This window comes from Cyprinodon tularosa, unplaced genomic scaffold, assembly GCF_016077235.1.
Source record: "Cyprinodon tularosa strain WSP-4 unplaced genomic scaffold, ASM1607723v1 ctg90, whole genome shotgun sequence".
NCBI lineage: Eukaryota > Metazoa > Chordata > Actinopteri > Cyprinodontiformes > Cyprinodontidae > Cyprinodon > Cyprinodon tularosa.
The window spans coordinates 312700-325728 of record NW_024039674.1 but is presented as its reverse complement, the minus strand read 5'-3'; the positions used below and the strand labels follow the sequence as shown (position 1 = coordinate 325728).

At 36.3% G+C, this 13029-nt stretch overlaps 1 protein-coding gene across 2 annotated transcripts in view; it reads right to left on the bottom strand.

Moving 5' to 3' along the window:
- The window catches only part of LOC119776011 (carbohydrate sulfotransferase 15-like), a 56269-nt gene that overhangs the window by 17263 nt on the left and 25977 nt on the right, over window positions 1-13029 (bottom strand). For both annotated transcript variants that reach the window (XM_038274202.1, XM_038274203.1), the window contains exons 2-4: window positions 11142-11720; window positions 6588-6927; window positions 537-680 (exon numbers count right to left, since the gene is read on the bottom strand). In XM_038274202.1, the coding sequence (XP_038130130.1) occupies window positions 537-680; window positions 6588-6927; window positions 11142-11576 (919 nt within the window). In that variant the 5' untranslated portion in view covers window positions 11577-11720. The remainder of the gene's footprint in view (window positions 1-536; window positions 681-6587; window positions 6928-11141; window positions 11721-13029) is intronic.

The following is a 13029-nucleotide window of genomic DNA, read 5'->3' as shown; positions in this document are numbered from 1 at the left end:
CATAATGTCTAGGAAATGTTGACTAAAAACATTTTTTATTTTGCGTGAATGGCAAACTGTTTGTGTGGTAAGAACTGGGCTTCATGTTGCCAAAAAGCCATTTGCCCATTTTGAATAAATTTTTAATTAGACCCACTGAATACAGTTTGATCTTAAGTCTCTTTGCTTTTGTTTTTATATCACTGAGCAGTGATTTATAAGTTTTAAAATAGCCACACAGACAATAAGTTAGTCTTAATGCAATATAAGATGCATTTAAGACTTTAGTTCTTTGCATTAAGACACAGTTCTTAGTACATAGCTATATACTATATATTGTATATAGTATATTGCATATTCTAAATAGTATATAACTATAGATCCTGTATTATGTATATATATCTGATTTGTTTGCACCATCAACACCAAGTCAAATTCTTTGTAAGTGCAAACCTTCTTGGCAATCAACTTTATTCTGATTCTTATTCTAGTTAGTAACTATGCCAGTTACTTGGGTATAATGGGTCGCATGAAAGTAAACTGATTATGTGAAGTACCTATGATGATGTTTGGGTGGTTGGGGGATCCGCTGGTGTTTGCAGAAAGCTCTCCCTGAATTTGGTGCGCAGCCTGATCAAACAGGTCGAGGTAGTCCTCCACTGGATACCGATCATGCAATCCCTCACTTAGTCGAATGATTCCTGGGGAAAAAAAGGGGATACAACATTGAGCTTTTACTGATTTTTTTATTTTAACTTTTGTCTCAACTCACCTGTGGATGCAAGGGAAGGCCGATGGAAAACTGAAGCATTAAGTCTATTTGTTATGTTTGTGGAGACCTCGTTTCTTCATATATGCACCAAAGATTATTTACCACTCATCAAGCTACATCATTGCTGTCGACCCAGAGCTACAGATCAGTTTTTCTCTTTTTTTTTTTCAAATAATGACAATAAAGCTAAATTCTTCTTTTGTAGCATAGCATTATCTGTTTCCTCACTATTTCTATCTTGAAAATAGGGAAACAGACTTTTAAAAATCTTGTTTGTGTATTAAAGTTAATAAAGCTGAGCTAGGAACAAAACAAATCTCCTCTATGTTTGCTGTAACTCAAACTTTGCCTCACATGAGCCTAAAGGTTTGATATAATTTAACTTTTAGTTGTGAATCTCTTTTGACCTTCAAAATGAAGTCATTCACATTTCTTTATTCAATTTACTCTATTTAAAATCTATAATGTATTATTGAAAGTTGACTGGATAATTCTGCAAACAGCACAACAATATATACTGATATCAGGCACCATCAGGCTCTTTTCAAGCAAATAAAACAATTTTTAGGGCAACCAATTTTTTTTACATATTTATTGAAAAGCTACATCAAAGGAAATGTCTTCAGCTCGGAGCAGGTTGAACACCAGGGGAGCAAAAGGGAAGAGCAATAAGAAGCAATCAACGTGTTCAAATACTCATGGTTTCCAAAAAGCTTGCTATAAATCTACACTGTTGAACCTGACTGAAAGGCTAGTCCGTTGGGAAAGAAAATGTTAGCTAGAGGCTGGTGACAGTGAGGGAGTTACACCAGGATTATGTCTTGCAGGTCTGGACCTGCAAAGAAAGGGTTGGACCTCCTTCAAAATCCATTGCAGATCTTTCTAGTAGTGATTTCAGCTTTAAGGGACCAATGCTTAAGTTGCAATCAAAGATAAAAAATGCATTCTGCATTTTTTATCTTTGCATTCGCAGCATCTTCGGAATCTGTCTTTCTAGGTTACATGAAGTTTACAGGTCATGGTCAGTTTCAGATTAATGCTTTAAAAGCAAAATATGTCTTCCACCTGAGCTAAGCAGAGGGAAAGACTAATAATAGTAATCAAAAATTACTATGCATTTGTAGTGACTTAGTGAATGACTTAGTAGAATCTATGTAGCATTAGATAAAATAAATAATCTTAATAATCAGGGTTACAGCCTCAATCTTTGTCTAAATGACGCAAATTTAATAGCTTTAGTATGGATCTGGCATCCATTTGCTTTTATTTGATAAAAATTTAGTGTCAAACAGTTCTAAGTAAAGTTTCTTTTATGTCTTTCACTGCATTAAGTACATGCATTTGCTTAAAATTCAGTCTGTTCCTTCAAAAAAAGATATGCAGTGCATATCACATCAGTTCACCATTTCTATGTATCAGCCAAGCAGTCCCATGAGGGGAAACAAACTAAATATATACAAAACATTTTAATCCAATTTCCTTAGAGGATGACTAAGGAGAAAAGATACAATTACCAGCATCTTACCCAAAGTGCAAGTCTGAAAGGTTTTAGGAGAAGGTGACAGAGAGTGGAAGGGGGAATGAAATGGGACATTAACCTATTGCTGAGACACAGCTGCACCATAATGAGCTACAAAAAACAAATACAAAACAACAACCATGGGGCAGAATTACTTATACAACAAGACTTAACATGCCAGATTTGATAGCTCCATGCAGGATGATCAATCCACCAATCTCAGGGAATTTAAGCACATTCTCTGCAAATGGATCATTATCCCTAACTGTTTAGGCAAAGACACTAAGAGATGCATTTAATACTTGTAAGTCAGATTTCTCATCCATATCTTGAGGGGTATTATAACATAACTAAGCAGCAACTGGCATGTTTCTTTCATCACAAAGCAGGGTTCCGTGAATTTCCTTAATCACATGGATGTCGAGGTTTTAACTACTACGATAACCTCACCTCATTAGCCAGAGTTTTTTTGGTTTTTTTCCACGTCTCTGACATTTGACTGACAAACCTATTTGTCAGTCAAATTGTCGAGCCAAATGTTCCTGGCTTGCTTGACAATGAGAAACAGTAATGGGAAACAAACATGCATGCACTGCACCAGCAGTTTTGCTAAGATATTTCTAGAATATCCTGCCACCAACTGCTCAACAGAGAATGCTGAGCGGTTCGTGAAAAAAAAAAAAAAGTGGTACGTCAGTTCTTTAGACTTACTCTGGTTTGAGAAAAACCATGTGGAGCAAAATAAGGGCTAAATGCAAAATATGTTGCCGTACCATAGCCAGATCCAGAGGAAACATCACTTATTCGTATAAACATCTGAAGAATCACCAACCACAGCAGTATGTTGCTTTTTTAATGTTAAGTGTGGATGAGCAAGAGGCAACAGCTGGGAGTATAAGGACAAAGTAAGCAAACATCCATCCAAGCTGCATCCGCTTCTATATTGTTCTCATGTTTGTCAATTCATGCAAGACTATTTCATAAATATTTCACAAAGTATTTGCTTCTTTCATTCAGAGTTTTATGCATTCAAAAATATCAAGTGTAAAATTGAAATCGCAATCACAACATTTAAAACAAAAAATGCAATAACCTTTTTTTTTCCCCATAATGGTGCAGGCCAATTAAACAGCATAATTATGATAACAATTTGATAGTTATTGGCATGCTACACAGCAACAATGAATAGTCCAAACATTGAAAAGGCATTGAAATGCTAGCAGCACCCACAGCCAACTGTCAATGGGATCTTATTCTCAAAATCTGAACAAGTATTTTTTTTATTACAGTTAAGTTTTTCTTTATTAAGTCGTTTATCTTATTGCTTAATTAATTTGCAAATAAATCAGATTAATCCAAAAGTTTGACGTTAAATTTACTCAAACATCAAGAATATGTCAGACTAACCCAACACATTTGAGTTTGCAGAAATGTTACAAAATAATAGGTTTCAATGCCTTAGTCTAATTAATTGCTTTCAACCGTGCATTTCTGTTTTATGCAAACAAAAAATATTGTGTCTGATAACTACAGTACAAGTGGAAAAATGGTTGATTTGCATCCACAGGAGGACACAATCTTGCCAGCTAAGTATGCTTACAGACATCAAAAGGTAGCTGCTGATGTTAAACGAAGATTATCTCTATGTCTTGCTTAGGCCGTTTATTGAATAATTAGCTCTTTTTTGATCTGTTTCAATTTTCAATAAAAAACAATGACAATAAAAAAAAGCCCTTAGCTGAGAGGGAGATCAGTGCCCTTTAGCTTCACTGCCCTCTTTTCATTTTCCTATAAAAAAAAAAAAAAGTTCTTTAAAAATGCAACCATTATTAGCCCACACACACTGACTCACTGTACTAAAGAAAAATTGTCTCTGGACTCTCCATTATTCATAAGCTCTAACCATTGTCTCAGTTCGAAGGAAAAGAATACAAAGTCTTGCCTAAAGAAGCTAAACCTATAGAAATAATCAGGTCAAGGTACAAACCACATCAAATGACATTATAGAGCTGTGGATATTATTCTGCAGTAAACCCTGCTTCAAACGTCTTCACTGGGTTTGTTTTCAATGTCCACTTACAAAGCTGTAAAACCTTTACAGGACAACAGGATTTAAACATCTAACATATTATATCTGTATATCAAGGCTGCAACTAATGATTATTTTGCAAATCGGTTAATCAGTCAATTGTTTTCTTGATTAATGACCTGATTGCCAAAGGTTCCTTAAAGAAGATTTTTTTTTATTATTATTTAAACCAGGTGAAACTAACACTTTTCCACTTTATGAGTCCTGGATAGAGCATATTAACAGATCTTTTTTTTATGTTAAATGCAAAATCTTTATGTTTTTTTTTTTTTACAATTTTGATAGAATCACTGCCTAATTGGGTTGCTATGTCAGCTAAAGGCATGGTCAGAGTCTCTACACTCCAGTTAATATTAAATGGATTACTAAATTAGTTGACGATTATTTCAATAATCAATTAATCATAATTAATCCGATTAATTGTTTCAAACCCAATATATATTTGTAAAATATTCCATGAGCTAATATTAGATTTAATCATCAAAAATGCATTTTTTAAGTCATCTGCATACATTTTAAATTTAACGTCTGTGCCGACCATACAGTGTAAACAAGATTGAAAAGGTTTGTCTGAAGGTATTATAAAAAAAAAAAAAAGGGAAATATGTTTTGTTTTGCTCATGGTTATCCAGATCTTATTCATATTAGAGGCGCATGGTGTGGTACTTCTTTTAATGTTGCCTCCACAGAATAAAAAAACGTGATGGCAACTGCCATGTGACCAGATGTCTGCTGAGAAGGAGCTCTTGCACTTCAGCACTCTAGTGTTTGTCTCTTTGTTCTAGTGAATGACTTGTTCACCACCTGTTCAAACTTAGCTGAGTGCCAAGTGAGAATGGTGGTGGCTGTGAGTTGTTCATCCTTTGTGGTATTCTGAGAAAAACAAGTTATCTATTGACATGATAAACAAATTAGCCATTTCACAAAATTTCACGAAATTCCCCTTTCAAATGTTCTACTAAGATTTCTAGAATATCCTACGGCTGTGTTATTTAACTAAATGATTTGCTGTCTAATTAATAAACAGCATGAGTGTGCAATTAGTTGATTAACTAAGAGTGCAATAAACAAGAGTATGCTATTAGGATGAGCTAAAGATGCAGAATAAGCAATCACTAAATGCTAAGTGTAGAAATGAGACCTAATGGAGGAAATGAGTAAGAGAGTGAGGTTGTGCAAGAACATGTTCAGTTGCTCTTGAGGGCTCAAGCCTGCAGACTCTTGACACTCTGTTTATCAAATGTGACATTGGTTTCAACCACAAAGGTTTGTCTATGTAGAGGAAACCGTGATGTTAGTCTAGATTCTTCCGCCTGGAGCTTTAAGTCAAGTCACTAACGAGAAGAATTACAGCATGAGCGGTACTTTCCCTCCATGCACTAAAACAGTAGATGTTAAAGGAGGCTGATAGTTGCTTTTTAAAATGATACATAAAAGAGGCAATGAAACTATCTAGTAAACAACCAGGTTTAACTTCAAATAGAGAGAAAACAGATCTAAATCTGTAGAATAAGACCTGAGTAGTCAGATCTCTAATTGAACTGAAACCTGCTGAGAGCCAGTTGGATTTTCAGAGCATGCTCAAACATTCAAAGCTAAATTTACAAACAGATTTATCTCTTTTTATAGATAAATAGATTAGTTGGAGACTTGAACTTGAGTTGCACTTAAGGTACCAAAATAAGACAGCTAGAGCTCAACTTAGACGTGTGCTTATAACATTTGAGACATTTTAGGAACAGCTATAACCTAGTATAATAAAATGATGTAAGTACGAGTGTATGTGAGCTACATTCATGCTATTCTGCTTAATAGGGTAAATCAGTTATGTCCTGTTAATGCCTCAAAGCAAAGCAAGGGAAGTTTATTTCTATAGCACATGAAAAAAGGAATAGAAATACAATAGGAATACTATACTGTACCACCATAAATGTTTCTAAATAATGAAAACGAATATTTTAAGTATGTTTTTTTTTTTAAATGATTGATAAGAAAAAGAAAGGAAAGCTTTATTGCAAACTTCACTTACAATGTGTAGATAGCACAAAGGCTACTCCAAACAAAAAATGTTTAAAGCATTTTAGATGCTTTTATAGTTTTCTTGGAGTTGGTTTCAGAGCAATGGAGCAACCTTTTTTAAATCTCTGTACATTTCAATTGCTTAGTCAAGGTAAATCAGTATAGATCTCCATCTATACATCTCAGGGCTGGTGAAAAGCTTTACTTACCAAACCTCTTGCGGGTCCACCAGTGCGGCTCTTTAAAAGTAGTGAACTTTACATCCGGGTGCAACCTAAGTCTGTCGTATAGATCTGTCGTGCCACACTTTGGTTGTCCAATAATATAGAAATAAGGAAGGCACCGCATGCGGTAGATCTTCCTGTTACGATGTAACAGATGGTGACGGAAAGTGCTCCTCAGGTGCTGAAAAACTGTCCGGAAACGCCGCGAATAGCGCCCATACAAGTTCGTTTTATACGGATCTGTGGTAATATTCCCAGTGAATTCTTCATACCAGCAGGGGTTCTTGATACCAGGCAGGAATTTGCGTGGGATGACAGAAAACATCTGAAAAGGCAAAAAGGAGAAAAAAAATAATGCATCAAGCTGTTCAGTCATCTAACTTTGAAAGACATTCCAGGCAAAGCTTTCTGTTAGACTGCACAGCAGAGGACCAACAATTTTCAACACTAAAGGAAGACATTTGTTTAATGATTTTAGTATGCAGGGATGTGTCTGGAGAGAAGAGAAATTGATACCAGCTTTGTTCACAATGATGCAGCTACGAACTGCAAAACGTTCCGAAAATTTGTAAAACTTTCTTAAAATAGGTTTATTTACCCTTAATTTGAGTAGGAAAATAAGATTATCTGCCAATAGAATTAGCATTTTACCCTCAAAATAAGACAATTACATCATATGCACTTGAAATAAAACCATGCAATTGTTTTTTCCTTATTTTAAATGTAAATTGTCTTGTTCCATTGGCAAAGGAACAAGACAATTTACATTGTGCCTGCTTGATTTGAGGGAAAATGCACCTATTTTAAGATACATTGACTTACTTAGATGTATATTTTTTGCAGTATAGATGGTTAGATGCATTAAAGTCCAGGATTCACGCCTATCCAATTTTAAATACCTACTCTATGCCTGTGGGGACCGAGGCAGCTTGTTTCTATCAGAAATAGAGGGGACAAACAATCCTGGACCACCACCCCAGCAGCCAATCCATCCATGCTTACATTTGAAGGCAGTTTAAAGTGGTCAATTACCCTGACTGCTTGTGTTTGGACAGTTGGAAGAAGCTGGAGTATCTGCAAAGAATCTGCACAACAACACAGAAAGGCCCTTTGGCTGAAAGTCAAACCCAGAAAATTCTTTATGGAAGCAGTTCTACAAAACGAGCAAATAGCTTTGACACCATCCAGCTCCTGAATGCAAATATTGACATAACACTTTGATCGAAATAATGACTTGAGAACAAGAGCTAGTTATATAACTCCTAAAAGTACTGTCCACTAAATAAAATCTGTAAATTTCTTCTGTTTTTTACTTTTATACTGTTATGGGTTTCTTTAAAAGTTCTTGGAGGCTTTTTGCAAACACGCATTTGTTTAGAAAATTACAACCTAAACCTAGAGTAAGATCTTTGTGTTTCTGAAGTGTTTCAGCAGATAGACATTGAAAAATGTAATAATCCTTCATTTAACTTTATTAATTTCCTAATATGGCATAGAGTATTAACTGGTGAAACATTTTCAGCTTCAGTATCCAAATCACATTGTTAATAAATGCAGAAGCTGACTGTACTGGAAATCATTTAATGCATAAGTGCAAGTTACTGTAGATAGCAAGGCTGTTAAAGAATCTAGAAATGAAATTATTCCCCCTGTTGATATGTCTTAGTGGGTTATTACTACTAAAACAATGGTGATCCGTGCACTGCAAATACCAGGAAGCGTAACTTATTACAGCAAAGCTGCTTGGTTTTTATCCATTTGATGAGTCTAGTTTGTCTGCCATGTTACTCAATAGATAATTAACTGTTTTAAGTCATTTAGAGAGAAAATCATCCACCTTTTAGTGGAAGTGTAAAGCTGCTCAAGGATGAGATGAAATGCGGACCCACAGGGGGGTCGGTGGCGTCACAGTAAAACCAAGCGCTTTTCTTTCAGCTTGGTAATATTCCATCATAAATGAAAAAAATCATAGTGCAAAAGGCAAAATGTAACCATGTATTTATGCAAAGATTTGACTTTGGATGGTATAAAAACCATGATATAGGACCTTTAGTCTAAGGATCTCCTGATTCTACGAAACACATTCAGAACTAGGCTGTAATAGTTTTGTGCAGTCTGTCTCATCTCTACTACTGTACCTCTATGTTTGTTTGAGGTTATTTAAAATATAGATGTCTTTAGATCACCTTAACTTAATTATATTTCACTGCATTCAATTTAATTAAAAGCTTTTGTCTTTGCAGCACTAACTCTTGTTTTAGTTAAGAGAAGAAGATAATCTGATGTAGTGTTCATACATTTTGGATTATGAGCAATCACAGCGCTTAGTTTGATAAACAAAGATCAACTGTAAAAACAAACTGCGATAAAATAGTGTATAAGGAAAACACAGCTATTTACTGGCAAGTAAATTGAATTGCAAGTTATCATATATAATTTGAATGGAATACAACATAATGTTGCAAACTCAAAATACCAATATTGGTTGTTCCTTATATAAACTAACAATACATTATTGTAATTTATAAACAGCAAAAACCTGTAAACGGTCTCTAATAATTTACTGCAATTCTTTTTAACAGTAATTGATGACAAATTTACAGCACTTGTTTTTCAGTTATTTACTGTAAATTCTACAGTGAATTTGTTACAGTGTGCCAGAAATGATACAAAAACTACTCACTAAAAACTGCTTAGTGTGACGGATTGCATCCGAGTGCAATCAACTGGTTTTACTTTGATAGAAAACTTTAAATCAATTTGACTGCACGATCTGGTGAACTGTAAAACGCCTTGAGACGACATGTGTTGTGAATTGCCACTAGGGGTGTAAATCACATCCATCATGGCGATTCGATTCAGTATCGATTTCCTGACCCAACGATTCGATTATTTTCGATACTTAAGAATACACCACGATTCGATTCGATTCGATTAATCGATTAATCGGTTAATTTTTTTTTTATTATTATTTATTTTTTTTTTTTACACCTTACAGGCTAAACAAAGTTTCAAGTTTGAAATAAATCAATGAAAGCTGTAATATCATTATGCATTTTCTTTAGAAACAACAGCAAATAACAGAAGTAGAAAAGTTGCATCAAAAAATACTGCAAAAATACTGCACAATATCAGTGTAATGAGTTCAATGCAATACCTCGGCTCCAGAGAAACTGTCCAACATATTTTTTTTAGAATGTAATAAATATATTCAGGAAAGAGAGATGTTGTGTAGAGAGTTAGACAGGAATAAAAATAAACTAGATATAAGGGAATTGTTTCAAAGGTCATCTGGGGATGTAGTTTTTGGTAGTATTTTTAATTTTCTAAGAAGAACGTTTGTCTGGTCCATACTCCATTCTGGAAGGTGGCGGTAATGCACCTATAAGTTGTTTGCCAACCGCCATTAAAAAAAAGAAGAAGAAGAAGGCTCCAGAGTGTTGCGTCACCGCCCCCTTGAGAGACGCTCTGCTGCACCTCTCCCAGATTGTAGCTGACTGCAAACAGTGCATCAGACAGGAGGTCGGCTTGTTTTGTTTTATGACCGAAATTGCGGAAAAAAACTCGTGAAGTTTGACCCGCTAGAAGAGCGAGGTGCGCGAGAACGCTGGGACGCTTTTTCCAGCTGAATCTCCGCTCTTTTTGCCCTCATGTCCCTTCGTCGTCGGACTAAACTCGCCCCCACTTCCTCATCGCCTCGGCCGTATCTAGACCCACAGCGTGTAGCCCAGACCACGCTTCAATACTGAGCATAATTTAAAAATGTCTGTGTGAAGCTTGCTGCAACAAACTGCTGTAAGAGTATAACCAGGAAGCGCGGTAGGAGGGCAAAATAGGTTTAGCGCCACCGCAGCACGGGAGGATTACGCCCAGGAGCAAATGGATAAAAATAGACCGGAGGGGAAAAAAAAAAAACATTAATCGATTATCTTGCGGACGTGTCGATGCATCGGATCGTCGGCTTTTGGATCGATGCATCGATACAAAACGATTATTATTTACACCCCTAATTGCCACTATATAAGTAAACAGAATTGAATTGAATTGTACCCTGACACTCGCTCATAGACACCCAGATTAAAACAAACCATAATAATAAACACATTTTTAAACACTTTTAGATATTAACATGTATCTTCATGGCGACCTGTTTTCCCTTTTTATATACTACAGTAGCTTAAAATTAACATCACCCAACCGCTGACCCTTTCACTCACCAAAGAACATGGGATGGTTAGAGCTCAAATAAAACAATAAGCAAACACTTGTCTGATTAATGTAGCAGATGATTCTGACTGGAGGCAATCATAGACATATTAGTTTGTTATGATATTATTTCATTTCTAGATTATCTGGTGATCCTAAAGAAAAGAATAATAAAAAAATAATGTGCATATTTTTATACAGTAGGAGCCATTCAAAATTTCACAAATTTCCTTATTAATCCTTTTAAAACATCAATATTTGTACTAAAATATTCTTTCTGTCATGATTTGTGGATATTAAGATCTAAAGAGAAGCATCATCAGTTTTACTCACATGTGGATCGCTCCTCATCAGTGCTTTAAACTCAGGAACCTGTCGGCTGCTACGAAACTCTACCTTGGATTTTATGGATTTCACCACCAGTTTTATATGTGTGTAATCCCTCACTGAAGTGAGGTTCAAGGCAAAGGGTCCGGGACTGATCAAGCTGTTAAGATGGTATGGGGATGGCGTGAGGAGAAGACCCTTCTTGTCCCCCGACAAAACGTATGATGCCATGATGAAAAACATGACGACCAGGCAAAACAGCAAACCATAGAGGCGGATCTTGCATCTCACAGTCCCAGAGCGCTTCGTTAGATCACGTTTTACTTCCAGGACTGCAAATAAGTTCATAGGTGTGTTGTCCACCTGCAGGAGCAGTGGCTGCTTGTGGTAATCATCCACGGTGGAACCAAGCAGGCTGTACTTGTAATCCATCTGTGTCATGGTGTCCAGAGCAACTATGCTCAGAGATAGAGCTCAAAGACATAAGCAGGAGTTGTTTAGATGGCACAGTTTAGAATAGATAAATGTCCATAAACATATATCCATGATTGTTGGTGGTGAAAAGTCCACCTCATCTTCGGACACCTGAAAAATAATAGCAGAAAGTTATATGGGACATAAAAAACACTGCCATGGCAACAATTATTACACATGTATTATGATTTTAAAAGAATTTCAACTGCTCCTAATTTTTAGTTAATAAAGAGTGAATGTGCAGTATTTTCTCAGTGTCTGCTAGAGAAAGAGACTTAGAATAACATTTGACTTCCTCCCAAACTTCCACTTGAAATTACACAGCTTAACTGCTCTACCCACCCATCCTCTCTGAGCATCAAAGTCACAATATGGAGGCAGTGATAAGGACAAACTTCTTAGGAATGTATTCAGTCTGTGAACTACAGGGCTGCATGCTGAATTCTCACAGGGAGGGACAGAAATATCAGATACCCAGCCTGACCTGCAGGAGGGATTTATATTATCAAAAAATAGCTTCTTCTCTATGAACTCATCTGGAAGAACAGTCACCCACAGATTAAAAACAAGGAGGGCCAGAGTTGAAAGGATGAAGAACTGAACATTCAGTTGATAGTGTTCCTGCAGTAGCACATGTCCGTTTATCCTTCAGCCCTTTTTGTGTGTCTGAAGTTGAGCTAACAGGACTTGGTGTAAATAGAATATAGACAAATCATTAAAAGCCCACAGAGCTAAAGTCTAGGACACTCTTCAAAAGATAGAGCAGGCCTGAACCCTCTGGCAATGTGTCACACATTTATATTCACAACTGCACAGATATCTCAGTCTTACTGATGTACGACACACCTGCAGCCTTCTCTTGCACGCTTATATCATCAGACAAAAGCAGAGTGGAAATGAGTCATCAGTCCTTCTCACAGCGGCTGATATTGCCTGCCGCCCCCCCACCGCAGCCCAATGTTCACACCTATGGCATAAATCTTTAGTGCTCGTGGTAGAGCTGATAAGAACTAGAACTGGAGACTCCAACCTCTTTACTCAAGCTCTGTCATTTACAACCGACTGAGCAGTCAGCTCCACCCTACAGAACCAGCGAAGAGAGAGAGGTGTATACAAGGTGTGCTCTTCAAAATCTAAGGTTAAGCTCCGAAAAATACAAACCCCAACAGGACAACAGGACTATTTTTGGATGGGCAACGTCTTATAAAAGAACGCAATATGGACATTGTTTGGAAAAGGATTGCACCTACCATCATTTTTATGCAAATCCTCAAACAGACCACATACGATATAATAAGAATGTGAAGGCAATCTGCAACAGCAGATTCACCATGACTGTGGGCTATTATATTAATTAATCATGCCAATCAATACATTTTTTATTCATACATACTTTAGGGATCAGGACCCACGAATTCAG